Source organism: Aspergillus sclerotioniger, assembly GCF_003184525.1.
Source record: "Aspergillus sclerotioniger CBS 115572 chromosome Unknown BO94scaffold_21, whole genome shotgun sequence".
In the NCBI taxonomy this organism is placed as follows: Eukaryota; Fungi; Ascomycota; class Eurotiomycetes; order Eurotiales; family Aspergillaceae; genus Aspergillus; species Aspergillus sclerotioniger.
Genome location: NW_020291011.1, coordinates 136,954 through 149,331, shown reverse-complemented (window position 1 = coordinate 149,331; position 12,378 = coordinate 136,954). Strand labels below are relative to the sequence as shown.

The following is a 12,378-nucleotide window of genomic DNA, read 5'->3' as shown; positions in this document are numbered from 1 at the left end:
GAACATCCTAATTTAGCATGTGGACTTCCAAGACAATAGCATTGGTAGCCAGTGCTCAGGGCTCATGATTAGGTTGCCGTCGCTGTTAGCAAGTCAACGAATCGTAGATTCGTTGAGAATCTGGGTGCAGAAACACCTGATGGATTGAAATCGCCCTTGCAATTGGAGCATCGATCAGAGCATGATTCAACCAAATTCTCTTTCTCGGACTTGGGACTGCCATGCTTCGGAAATCTGCAGCACAACGCAATTTCTACCACAATGACTCCAATCTGCCGGACCTACATATGGTGTTTATGCATTGCATGATGCAAATACATTGGATGTGTTAATAAAGAGTAAATATAGAACTATGGGCACCGAACTACCGAAAGCCAATCGAATTGTGCCGGTTGTCATTGCGGCTATTCAACATTCCACATATCCGTGTAGAATGGCATGCCACTCCTGAGTTAGTTTGATTTGTCGGGATTATTTATAGAAGATGAAATGGGTCAGGTAGTGTGAATGCTTCCAACACTTAATATGCTATACTCGGCCAGTCAGCTGGGCTTCTCGGCAGTAGGGAGTCAAGCCCAGTCCCATGTGGTACCGTTCTAGGCCCTGTATGTGCCATTTGCAGAATTCCCAGAGATGACACTGCCAGGGGAAGCAAGGATTAGCCACTTAGCTTTACCTCAAGCAAGATGGTGAAAGATCATATCTCTCCGACCTGGCACCGGAAGAAGAGATTTCCACAGAAATAGACATTAACCACCTCAACCGAATGCATGATTACAGCGATACTCTCACAATAATGTAAAATTTGATGCGTACGCCAATATGGAGCACGAAGTAGTGGAATGGTGGAATAGTGGGATTGGAAACACATCCCGTCGGACCCTGAAATATCTACCGCTGCTTTTATCCCACAATGGAAAATTAAAACAGCAAAAACAAAATCTTACCCTGTTATATACTTCAGAGAGAATGTACTATCATCCAATCAGCTCCTATGGCTCAGTTGGTAGAGCGCATGACTAGTAATCATGAGGTCCGCGGTTCAAATCCGCGTGGGAGCATTTCTTTTTTATCTTTTTTTATCTCTTCTGCCAGACTTTCAGTTGTTCTCTATTTTTCTTCCTCCCACCCAATATCGTACTTCACTTATTTGTGCCTTGATTATTCAAGGACAGCTTGGATCTAGGAAGGATGTATTCATCATTGTGGATGGGCGTAAAAGTAACTAATATCACGTCAATGGAAACTTTTTCCACCCTCAACCAACCTAACCTCATCCTACCTACGTACGCCCTGCTGCAATTCATTTTATTTATTCCATGAAATAACCCTGAATCCGTCCACATCACCCCAAAGAAAGATAACCCCATCGGCTGTTGCTGCCACACCACAAGCTTGTCGAGATCTGCAGCATGATCATGCAAGACCCACAATACCAGACACATGCTCCCTATCTTCCCACATTTTCTCTTTATGGTACTAAGATGCGCTGAATGCCCCGTATATCTATGTAGTCATGAATTCTTTGTATATATAGTTGATGAGATGGATGTGTGTACTGATGGAGGAATGCTGTCCAGGAGGTATGATGGGTAGGTCATGGGTATTAGGTTTGTGGGGAGGGGTTAAGAGCATTACTGTATGGATTACCAAATAAAGAAAAGACATAGCAAGACATAGCAAGATAATCCCAACACCTCGCCATGCATACAATACAAAACATCCCCAATCAAATATAAGTATACCCCCCACGCATGGAAAAACAACCGATCCAATCACCCCAGCCCACTCCAGCCAGGGATCCTCAGATCGATTATAAAAAAAAACCACGCCCTACTCCAAAACACTTCCCAATCACTGATCTCCATCCCAATACTCCTTCAAAAACGAACACATGCCGACAAAAACCTCCAAAAACGCCCTTCGATCCTCCTTCCACATCAAATCATACACGACGGTTTGATTCACCACGAGTTTCTCGTTGGTGGGTCGTCCGTGGCATAGATCCTCGAAGTAAGTGCGGGATGCGTCCGCCCGTGTGATCTGGTATTCGGTTCCGTAGACGCAGATACAGAAGCCGGTGTAGTTTGGTCGTCGGAGCCCGTGGTCGTAGTCCATGGTGATGGGGAGGAGGACGTGCGAGATTTCGTGTTTTTGGGTGGTGGTCGGGGGGCGGAGGTGGAAGGGGCGGTGTTTTTTCTGGGTTGGTTAGTATTTATTGGTATGTGAGGGGGGGGGAGAGACGTACAGCGAAAACAACCAAAGGAAGGTTTCTCTTATCGTCTGATAGGTGGTAGATTCCTCCGTTGCAGTGGAGTTTGCCGTTCATGTTGAATTTGCGGAGGTGGAAGGGGATGGGTTCTGTGTCGATGAGGCTGTTTTTCTCTTAGTATATAACCTTAATGGAATAAAGGTTGGGTGGTGGTGGTGGGGACATACAAATTCTCACTGAATACTTCGAGAGGCCTCCCCAGTTGATCGAGGAGAAGATCAGTGGTGAAAGGCATGGCCTCTCCCTTGACTGCGATATCCCACATCATAGATAGAAGATGGAATGTGTTCTGCAGTTTGTTGTTTCTCATCATCGTCGAGGTGGGGTTGTATTCGGAGATGTCGAGCTCGGTTGGCTCGGTGAAGGCTTTGAGGAGGTTGGCGTAGGCTTCTGTAATTATAAGTTGCCGGCTTGGGTTGGGAAAAGTGGGGGGGGGGGGGGGGGTACCTCTGTCTTTTCTGGTGGGGTTGTAGTTGTTGCTGATTAGGGTGTTCGGAGGGATTTCCTCGTGGAAGCTGATGTTGAGAGCGTCGAGTTGCTCGTTGGTCCAGCGTTTTATCCTTTGGAAGAAGAACCAGGTGGGGTAGGTTCTTTCGGTGGGGGGGGATGGGGTGTATGGATGGATATTAACATCGATGGTGGTGGTGGGTGAGGTGTATGGATGGATATTAGAGGCATCGATGGTGGTGGCGGACTGCACAGTAGTTGGGTGGGTGGTCGACGTCTGCACGGGAGATGTCTCGATGGAGTCCTGAACACATTCTATCAATCCCTTGATAGCAACGTGCAGGCTCTGCATGACACAAACCTGCACAGTTGGCATAGGAGCCTGAACGGGAAACTGCAGAAGAGCCTTCATAGCAGCGTCCATTGTCGATATACTCTTGGAGATGGTGATCAGAGGGGTCAAAACGATCTGTTTGAGACGGCGCAAATGTGGGTATCTGCAACTAAGCTGTTGAACCTGACAAGAAGATAGGGATAATGTTGTAGAACAAGAATGAGAGCCGGGGAGCAAGACAACTATAAGCGCCCTGGGCGACTCCCCTCTGACTCGTCCCCAGGGTCGATGCCAGTATAGCGTCATCGACGAATTTTCCAAAGCAGTACGTTGGGACCACGTACGGGCCCAGAACCCGTTCTGTATTGACTCGGTGGGTAGGTATTGAACATGATTGAGGTGGCTAGTGCAGCTGGTTTACTTTGCTTTGTCGTTGGGATTATTTTTCTTTTTATATAGGAGGGGTAATGATAGGAGAGATCAGCTATGGTGTTTGGATATTTGGGAGTATCAGACAAAGGACACCGAGATAATGGAATTTGTAACGAGACAAAGGTTTGATTGGTTTTGAGGGCCACATTATCTGAAAGGTCCGATATAATACGAGCTAGTTCGGATGCCAGAGTGTTGACAGCAGAAGTATATGCTCGCGTAGGGATTGGTCTGTGTTGACCCACGGGACCTGTCTGCTTGTGAACCTTAAGGTGGAAGTGACTCAGGGGAATGGTATTGATACGGACAAGACAAAGCAGCGTTGACTCCGTCATTGTGTTGCTGTATTTATGTAACAAGTGGAAGTATATGTCAAGAGATGGTATGAGCACAACGAATTCATGGAGGATAGATTGCTGCTATTGAACTCGGATAAGATGGATACGGAATAATGGTAACTATTTGGAAGGATGTATGCAGGTACAGGATTGTATATATATTGGAACCAATGCAATTCCATTGTTTGTGATAAAGGGATTCTCCTGCTACAACAATGAGAGTTCCTGTGGAAGCGGGACGAATCTTGGTACGGTATGTGGCAGTGCCCGGCGGAGAAATCTGGACCATGACATACTAACGTTGGGGGGCAAGGACGGAAGAAAAGAGGTTAGTGGGTTAGAAGATAAAAATAAAATAATACCCATCCAAGAAGAGACAAAATAAAAGACGACAACTATCAGAGATAGATAGATCAAAAGTAAAAATTGACAAGGGTGGGATTCGAACCCACGCCATCTTACGATGATCAGGAAGCTGTGAAGCTGTCTATTAAGGTGGACCTTAACCTGACGCCTTAGACCGCTCGGCCACCTTGCCTTTGATGAAATACTCCTCCCTTTTTTGTTAAATGACCACAAGTTGGGTAATCTGCTGTGTCACATCGACCATGGTGCTGGGGGCAGGCTAATGCAACATGCAGTATCGAGTACGCTTTTGGTAATCCTTTGAGGTAGATCACGAACAGCACGTAGGACCATGAACCTAGCCAAATAAGCTTTGAATGTCTTAAAGCCACTGAGTACATTGGTTCATCATTAATCCGTATATCTACGTGATATATATTCTCCCGTCCTTCTGACTCAACGAAACAAAAAACGCAGCATCCTCACCCATAAGACCTTACAAACTAACCTTCAACAAAAATATAAGTACTTACACTATCTTCTTCAATAAGCCAGGGGTATGACCCCGATAGTCCTCCGTTGGAATATCCTCAGTGATAGAGAGCAAGGACGGACAAAGAATGACGTCATCAAAGTCTCTACTTCCTTTCTCTCCCCACGAAGCAGCGTTATTCTCAGCCTCAGCATCAATATATATACTCATCCTATACTCTACATTCTACGTATTGGTGGATGGTGAAAGACTTGTTTCCCTCTCACATCGGGTTGCGTTGTGCGTGGAGCCCCACGGTTCCCCACCGATAGATCTCACCAACCCATTTGCGACAAAGGTTTAGAGCCCCTGGGGAGAAATCACGGATTCGACTTTACTCATATGACATGGAATCTTGTTACTACGTAGAGAACAATCTGGCAACGCTATTAAACTATTCGTTATTAAGGATGGTACTATATACCATAACCAAATACAAAAGCATCAAATCAATACCCGCAAACCTGCAAAACAGCATCCCTGAAATCTCCACCAGAGATATAATTCCGTACCCACTTGCCCAATTCTCCTCCCAGCATCGCCTTCACCCGATCAAAATACATTGGAGCCCAATGCAACCTCACCACCCAATGCACCAATCGCTTCTCCTTCACCCCGTCCCCGAACAAACATTCCTTCAAGACGGTCCCGTGATACAGCACTGGATCCCTGGCTCGAGCTAGCATCCCCACCAGGGCGTCCTCGAGATGTCCCGAGAACTCATCCCGAATCACCTTGTCCAATCGCACATGATACACCCGCTCAAACTCGCCCTGCAGCACGGAGAGCCTCTCATCCGAGGAGTTCAGGAAAATGGCAAAGACGGAGATCTCGTCCGTTCCGGCCTTCCCGACCGTCGCGCGGTGGAGTTCACGGACGTCATTGTCGATGCCCTGTCGGTCGAAAGGAGTTCCTACTTCCGGGCGTCGCGCATCAAGGAGCATCTCGAAGAAGCGTTCTGTTTTACCACTGAGCTCACCCTTGACCGTCTCGAGGAGGGATTTGTGGTATTTCTGTGCGTAGGCGTGTTTGATCGCGTTGAGATCGGCGTTGGTGCGACCCAGAAGGACGTCGTTGAGGGCGGTCTCGTCAGTGCCGAGTCCGCTCATTGCATCATGCAAATAAGTTATGTCCGAATCCAATGGACCAGTGGCAAGTGAAACGAGGATGTCTTCGAAGGAACCCGAGGTCTCGGATTTGAGGTCTTTCTCAAGAGATCGGTTTAGTCGCGTCTGGTAAGTGTGACGGATGATGGCCATTTGATTGGGGTCGGTCGTGCCGGCGAGCACCCGGATGAGGGTCTTTTCGTCCGTTCCGAAGCCTTTCATAGCTTTGCGGAGGGTGTCGGCTTCGGTGATTGCCGTGGCTGGAGGGACGAAGGTGCTATCGTAGCCAGGGGAGAGACGCGATGGCATCGAGGGCTGCTGGGGGGGAGCATAATTAGGGTTGGGAGGATATGGGCCGTAGGGACCGGATGGGAATGGTTGAAATTGCTGAGGTGGGTAGCCTGGGGGATATCCTTGTGCTTGCTGTGGCGGGAATCCCTGCGGAGGAGGATGCATTCCCTGCTGCGGAGGGTATGGAGGAAAGGCATCCTGCTGATTCGGCATTGGGTAAGCCCCTGGACCCGGTGGGCGTTGATAAGCGTGTGGAGGTTGACGCTGAGGCTGGTACGAAGGGTTCGGTGGGTACTGTTGATGCTGATGCTGACCATACTGTGGCTGCTGCGGGTACTGTCCTTGACCCTGAGGATAAGGCTGGTTGTAGTGGTACCCTTGAGGAGGGCCCTGACCGTATGGCTGCTGATAAGACATGTCGCTGCTAAGGAGGGAGATAATGGATGGGATGAGAAGGGGAGGAAGCGGGGTTGTACGACATTAAATAGCAACAGCTGATGCTCGTCTGGCGTAGCCGAGGAGGGAAGTTGCGATGTTGGCACAGCCACGACCTAGTCAGAAGCAGCCGTGATTGGACACGGAGGAAATTAGAGTTGCACAAAGGACGGGTCCGGTGGGGGTCGTGGCTGAGTCAGAGGCTGCCTTGGTGAACGAGGGGCTGTCACTTCACTTGTCACTTGTCACTGATGCATGCAGCACATGCATCTTCCACAGAATGTCACTTACTGACAGGGAATACCCCACCTCGGCTCATCTCTTAGCCTACAAGTTTCTGACGTGATATGCATTACTGTACAATAGCTACGGGTATCACCTAACTATCCTCACTCGCATGCCCCAGGCCGGCTCGCTGCAACTCATGCCATTTCTGAATCACGGCCGATCGTTCCTGTGTCGTCGCCGCGCACATTTCCTCGATGCCCTGCCGCATCCGCGAGGTCAGAATATCCCTCGTTTTGCTCTTCGATAGCGAATTGCGGAGACTCTTATGGATCCCGTCCAGCGGGTATCCTGCTAAGCCCCAGATGCCTACCAGTTCCTTTAGTATGGATTCAGGGTTGATGTCAGACAGCTTACCAGCAGTAGGTTTGAGGAAAACACCCCCTATCCCCTTACCGATCCCTTTCAACAGTCCTTTGCTTCCCGACCTTTCCAGCCCGACCGCAGGCTGTGTCACGAGCCCGGTGATGCCGTTATAGAACCCGTGGGTGAATTCCGTCCCAGCAGCCCGAAACCCACTCCGAAACCCCAGAACTTTCGGCGTCTCCTCTACCAACCGATCATGGTACAGCTTTGGTGCGTTGTGAAATCCTTTTGACAGACTCAATGTCAAGTCGGTCGGCAGCATAAGCGCCCAGTCCAGCATATGCTTGGCCGCTCTCCCGCTATGATATGACGTCTCCGCCAGGATTTCCTTCGTATGCGACATTTCCCTCGTCCGAAGTCGCGTGATCGTTCGCTCGAGGTCGAGCTCTGCACCCATTTCATCGGTGTCTTCCAGTGTATCGGAGCTGCTCGTGCGCGGGCTTGACTCACTGGCCTCGTCGTCTGTTTGATCGGAGTCGGAAACATCGGGGGGGAGTTCTTCTTCGGCCGAGTGGTACGCCTCGTCGGATTCTGTGGATTCGGAAATATCATTGGAGGTATGGTCGCGGGGACTGTCTGGCTCATACCGACTTTGCCCCCGTCCTGGCCGGTTATTGTTAGGGATCTCGTCAGGTCCAACTCCCGAATCGAGGGATGACTTGGCACGACGATGGCGGAGGGATGATCCTTCAAGACACGACGGGGGACGGTCCTTTTTCCAGTCGTGTTTATGGTGGAGTCGTCGTTCATGCGTGGTTGAGAAGATGCCCGCCATTCCGCTGGGGACGTCGGCGATGCCGCTGACGAACCCGGAGATAATGCCGTAGAGCACTTCTGCGCCTGCTGTCAGAGGGCCCCTAGGATCTCGATTCGTGTCGTATTCGCGTGAGCGGTACCTATGCAATTAGCTTATTTCCATCGACCGAACCGGGAAACGTACAGGACAACATTGCGTGGGTTGATCAAGCCCGTCTCGACCAATACTGCCGCCGCAAACGTGCTCAGCTTGATATGAGAATGACGAACCCACCACACGGCCGGCAGATGCGGACAGATTGAGCACCGCATACTCTCCAGATCGAGATGCTGGTAGAAACTAGCGGCCGCGTTCCGCACGCCCTGCTCCGTGCGCATCTGCTCGCCGATTTCCTTGGCCTTTTCCAACGTCGACGGCTCCAGGGCCTTCTTGATCGCCTCGGTTAGATTCTCCACCGCCAGCTGCTTGTGTGGGATGGGCAGTGGGCCTGCGCCTGCGCGAGCCACGATCGAGCCCCAGAAGGGCTGGTCGCCGAAGAAGGGTATGATGATAGTGGGTCGTCCCAGGACCAGCCCGGCGGCAGTGGTGCCAGCTCCGCCGTGGTGGATCACGCAAGAAACGTGCTGAAAGAGCCAGTCGTGCGGACATTTGTTGATCATGAAGATGTTCTCCGGGATCTCGTCCTCGCCCGCTCCAAGGTTCCCCCAGCCTTTCGAAACGATCGCCCGTTGTCCACTTTCGCGGATGGCTTTGAAGATGGTTTTCGTCAACGAGCCCGGATTGTCGACTACGATGGAGCCGAATCCAACGTAAATAGGAGGTGGTCCTGCTTTCAGGAATGAGTCCAGGTCGTCGGGGGGTTTGTAGTCGGATCCTGAGGAGAGAAAAGCGAATCCGGCGACGTCGATGTTGTCGCCCCAGTCTCCGGGTTTGGGGAGGAGTGCTGGCGACCTAGACCCGTCAGCTTGCATATATACCCAGTCCTACACAGGAATCTCACCAGAGATACGTGTATGGGATTTGCAGCCGGTGCGCAATACTCGGCGCCCGAATGGCGTCCAACGGGTCCAGCCCAAGTTCTCGTTTTCGGAAAGTATTGATCAGATCCCCAAGGCCCTCCCACATGATGACTTCTACCACTGCATAGGATGCAAAATTCGCAGCCGATGGCTTCGTGTTCTTTGTACGGATTGTCGCGAGGGGATGCGGGAAGGACTGTGTGGCCGACCAGGGCATTCTATCATGGTCAGCTCATCGCAGGTCTAACAGACTGCGCTAATGGTCACTCACGTAAACATCATATTCAAGGGAATACCTAGCTTCTCCGCACAACTGAGATGGGCAAAACTCGGTGGATTGGCGATGATCGCATCCGCGACGAACGGCTGCGTCCGGTAGTCCGCTGTTTCATTCCATGGATCCTCGGAAATATGATGCATGCCTGTTCCATCGCCCGTTTCGAAACACGAGCGCCAACAGCCGGAGAAAATTGCCTTCATTTCGCGTCGTCGACGTGGAATCGCCCCGCTCCGAATCGTGCTCATATGCGGCATCAAGCCGGGGTTGCGTACCATGAAAGCCATCAACTCTGCCGGATCCCCACCGATATTGAAGAATTCCAAGCCCTCGTTTTCAATAGATTCACGAAACGCGAGATGCGTGGCGAGACGCACACGATGACCGTGGGATTTAAGCACCTTTCCGAGGGCGATAAAGGGTTGGACATCGCCGCGGGAGCCAACGACTTGGACGACAATGTTGAGTTTGAGGGGACAGCGGCATTCCTCATCTTCGGCAAGGCAGACGGAGGGCTTGCGATCTTCCTGAACCGGCTCTGGCTGGTGTTGGAGATGGTTGATGATCTTCCCTACCCATGGTTTATGGTCGCGAATTTTGATGTCCAGGCGACCGTCGTCTGAATCTTTAGCCACGCGGTCACGGTCAGTCTGACAACGGAAGAATGAACTCACCCATCACCCGGACCCCCGTGTTAAGTCCTCTCTCCCGAATATGCGCGCGCCGATTAGGCCGGCCATGACCGGCATGGGAGTTGACATTGGCGATTTGCTCCTCCGGCCAGTCGGCGGCCGTGAGGCCATCGTGAGGCGGCATGGCTGCTGGCAGACACGGACCATGCGACCGACCAAAGCAATTGAGTTTATGTCAGGGACTGTTGGAAAAGAAGTATAATGATTGCGGAATAACAGACAGGCACAGGGGAAGTGAAAAGAAGACAGATGAAGTCAAAGCCGGGAGGGTCCAACTGGTGACGCCATAGCATTGCACCGCAGCCGCTGGACCCACGGATGATCGCATCTTGAACCGAACCAGTGGAGTCCGGCTTTCTTTGTCTATTAGCCAATCACGTAGTTCTGCACTGTTACGTATCTGGCTGGCTGCCTCGGTCTTGCCATATTTCCGGCAAAGACCCTCGGCCTGCCCTGCCCAGCGTCATCCCGACACCATCCCGATCAGCCCTATCTTACTCACCTCAACCCAGTCATGTAGTAGCTATCCAGCAGAATTAATTAAGCCACCCCTGTCCGATCATAACCATGACTTCACCACCCTGTCCCTGAAAATCTACATCTCCGCCCCGCTCCTTCCACCTCTTCCGCCGCGGTCCGAACCCACCATCCATCCCATCCTGTTGTTCCTAGGAGCACGGCTAAGACCTCCACGACAACACAAACCCATTTTCTCCATCTCTGAGAATACGAAGTCGACAACCACCATCCTACTTATCCTTATATCCACAATCCCAATAATTACCAACATTTATCCTTCCATCTAAATAATACCTACTCTAATAACCATACCAATGATTCCAATAATATTATCTTTACTCCCTACCCCCACCCCACCAGATCAACATCACACCATTACGGTGTAAACTAACCGCAGGCTCAAATAGCAATATTAATGCTAAGTTTATATATAACAGGCAAGGTGGCCGAGCGGTCCAAGGCGTCAGGTTAAGGTCCACCTTAATATTCAGCTTCTTAGCCAAGCTTCCTGATCATCGTAAGATGGCGTGGGTTCAAATCCCACCCTTGTCATTCTTTTTTCGTCGTGGTGTAATTAAACTAGTGTAGGCGATTGATTGGTTGGATTGACTAGATTAGTTAGGTTTGCGGGTAAGCCCTGGTATTTTTGCTACCCTAGGGCATTAGGGGGAGAGGGCACGACCTACTCCGCCAACCCGTATATCAAAGCCTCAGCCAGCTCCTCATCAATAAGCGTCAAGAATGTGAAAATCTTGTTCCGGTTACTCCATTGCCATCTCGTCTCCCAATTTTTATTATAGTCCGTCACACTCAGCCGGGCAATGGCAGATCCGAAGGACTCCAAGTCCGGGTTAGGGTCCTCCAAGACGTGTTCCTCGAATCTGAGCTTCCTACAGATGATGTGCCACCAGTAGACGCCCGGGATAGCGTCTCTATAAGCCGTCGCCAAGGGTTCGATTTGCTCCGACGAAAGCTTGTCCAGAATGAGGAGTTGGATCTCATCGGGAAGAGATTTCCAGTTTCTTCCGATTCTCGGCTTGTGTGGACCCCAGGGGCTTCGAGTACTGGTGTCTATGATTTTCTTGACCGCGTGTATTCTGAGAGGGTCTTCGGCTGATTTCCTGTTAGGTCACTGGGTGATCGTATGTGAGGTAATGCGCGGGGTAGGTTACTTACCTATTACTCCCGGTGGCTGACATCCGAGTCTGTAACTGATGAATCCAGTCTCTGAAGACGTGCCCCCATTTTCTTGAATTTCAGGCAATCTACCATTCATTGCTTGCTTGAATTTTGTCCACTCTTTCCATAGGATCTGGCAGAAAAGCCCTAAGTTTCCGGGCTCGTTGATGCTGCCGGTTGCTCGGGCCATGGTCCAGCAGTGCATGTGCATCGGATACCCGATCGTGTCATGATCTTGGTTTCGAAGATATGTCATGGAGACTTCTGTGAGATCTGGTGATGATAGCCCTGTAGATATCTGGTCGATGAAAGCCTTGCTTTGATCCCAGGGGACGTATGCAGGTTTGATATTTGCTATGCGTAGCCCGACACCAGAAAGGGTGTATTCGTTGGTATCAGGGCGGTAGATAACTTGGTTTATCTTGGTCAGATTTACTCTTTGATTAGGTGAGATGATACGTACTGAGCTGGTACAGTCCCATCCATAGATAGCAATTGTTAGGGTGATATGCGTTCTCTACCTCTGTTGCGCAGTAGAGTTTGGCATCGCGCCGCACTTCTGGCTGAGTTGGAAGCGTTTTTCGGATACTCTGGGGTATATTGAGGAGTTCGGGGCTTGTCCAGAAGTGCGATCTTTGTTCGCGATAGCCAATGTTGAGACCACAGATGAGACAACACTGGGATGCGATGCGTATGCGGGTATCGCTGTGTGGTGTTGACATGATGATAGACCAGGGGGGGGTGTTGGGGCG

The 12,378-nt window shown here is 50.6% G+C and overlaps 4 protein-coding genes and 3 non-coding genes across 7 annotated transcripts; 2 read left to right on the top strand and 5 right to left on the bottom strand.

Annotated features, from left to right (window-relative positions):
* The first annotated feature begins 988 nt into the window (after nucleotides 1-988).
* On the top strand, nucleotides 989-1,061 carry BO94DRAFT_t222. Its single transcript has one exon. It is a non-coding gene; the product is annotated as a tRNA-Thr (tRNA).
* An 820-nt stretch (nucleotides 1,062-1,881) lies between these two features.
* On the bottom strand, nucleotides 1,882-2,885 carry BO94DRAFT_444261 (uncharacterized protein; the record flags this gene model as incomplete). The annotated part of the gene is made up of 4 exons (XM_025607517.1): nucleotides 1,882-2,199; nucleotides 2,249-2,375; nucleotides 2,440-2,662; nucleotides 2,720-2,885. Coding segments are annotated over 4 exons (834 nt in total), but the record flags the coding sequence as incomplete, so codon positions are not given.
* Nucleotides 2,886-4,250: 1,365 nt separating this feature from the next.
* On the bottom strand, nucleotides 4,251-4,361 carry BO94DRAFT_t217. The gene has a single exon. It is a non-coding gene; the product is annotated as a tRNA-Leu (tRNA).
* Nucleotides 4,362-5,075: 714 nt separating this feature from the next.
* On the bottom strand, nucleotides 5,076-6,567 carry BO94DRAFT_536993 (Annexin). Its single transcript, XM_025612169.1, has one exon. It carries the CDS (start codon nucleotides 6,512-6,514, stop codon nucleotides 5,150-5,152), a length of 1,365 nt encoding a protein of 454 aa, XP_025465379.1. The 5' UTR covers nucleotides 6,515-6,567; the 3' UTR covers nucleotides 5,076-5,149.
* A 344-nt stretch (nucleotides 6,568-6,911) lies between these two features.
* On the bottom strand, nucleotides 6,912-10,371 carry BO94DRAFT_602068 (putative UDP-glucose,sterol transferase; the record flags this gene model as incomplete). The annotated part of the gene is made up of 6 exons (XM_025616406.1): nucleotides 9,911-10,371; nucleotides 9,231-9,861; nucleotides 8,941-9,177; nucleotides 8,124-8,891; nucleotides 7,175-8,079; nucleotides 6,912-7,126 (listed from the first exon to the last, which is right to left on the bottom strand). Exons 1-6 carry the CDS (start codon nucleotides 10,050-10,052, stop codon nucleotides 6,912-6,914), a joined length of 2,898 nt encoding a protein of 965 aa, XP_025465378.1. The 5' UTR covers nucleotides 10,053-10,371.
* A 512-nt stretch (nucleotides 10,372-10,883) lies between these two features.
* Nucleotides 10,884-10,999, top strand: BO94DRAFT_t223. The gene has a single exon. It is a non-coding gene; the product is annotated as a tRNA-Leu (tRNA).
* Nucleotides 11,000-11,129: 130 nt separating this feature from the next.
* Nucleotides 11,130-12,348, bottom strand: BO94DRAFT_548069 (uncharacterized protein; the record flags this gene model as incomplete). Its single annotated transcript, XM_025613376.1, has 3 exons — nucleotides 11,130-11,560; nucleotides 11,624-12,061; nucleotides 12,090-12,348. The coding sequence occupies 3 exons, from the start codon at nucleotides 12,346-12,348 to the stop codon at nucleotides 11,130-11,132; spliced, it is 1,128 nt and encodes a 375-aa protein (XP_025465377.1).
* Between the last annotated feature and the right edge of the window lie 30 nt (nucleotides 12,349-12,378).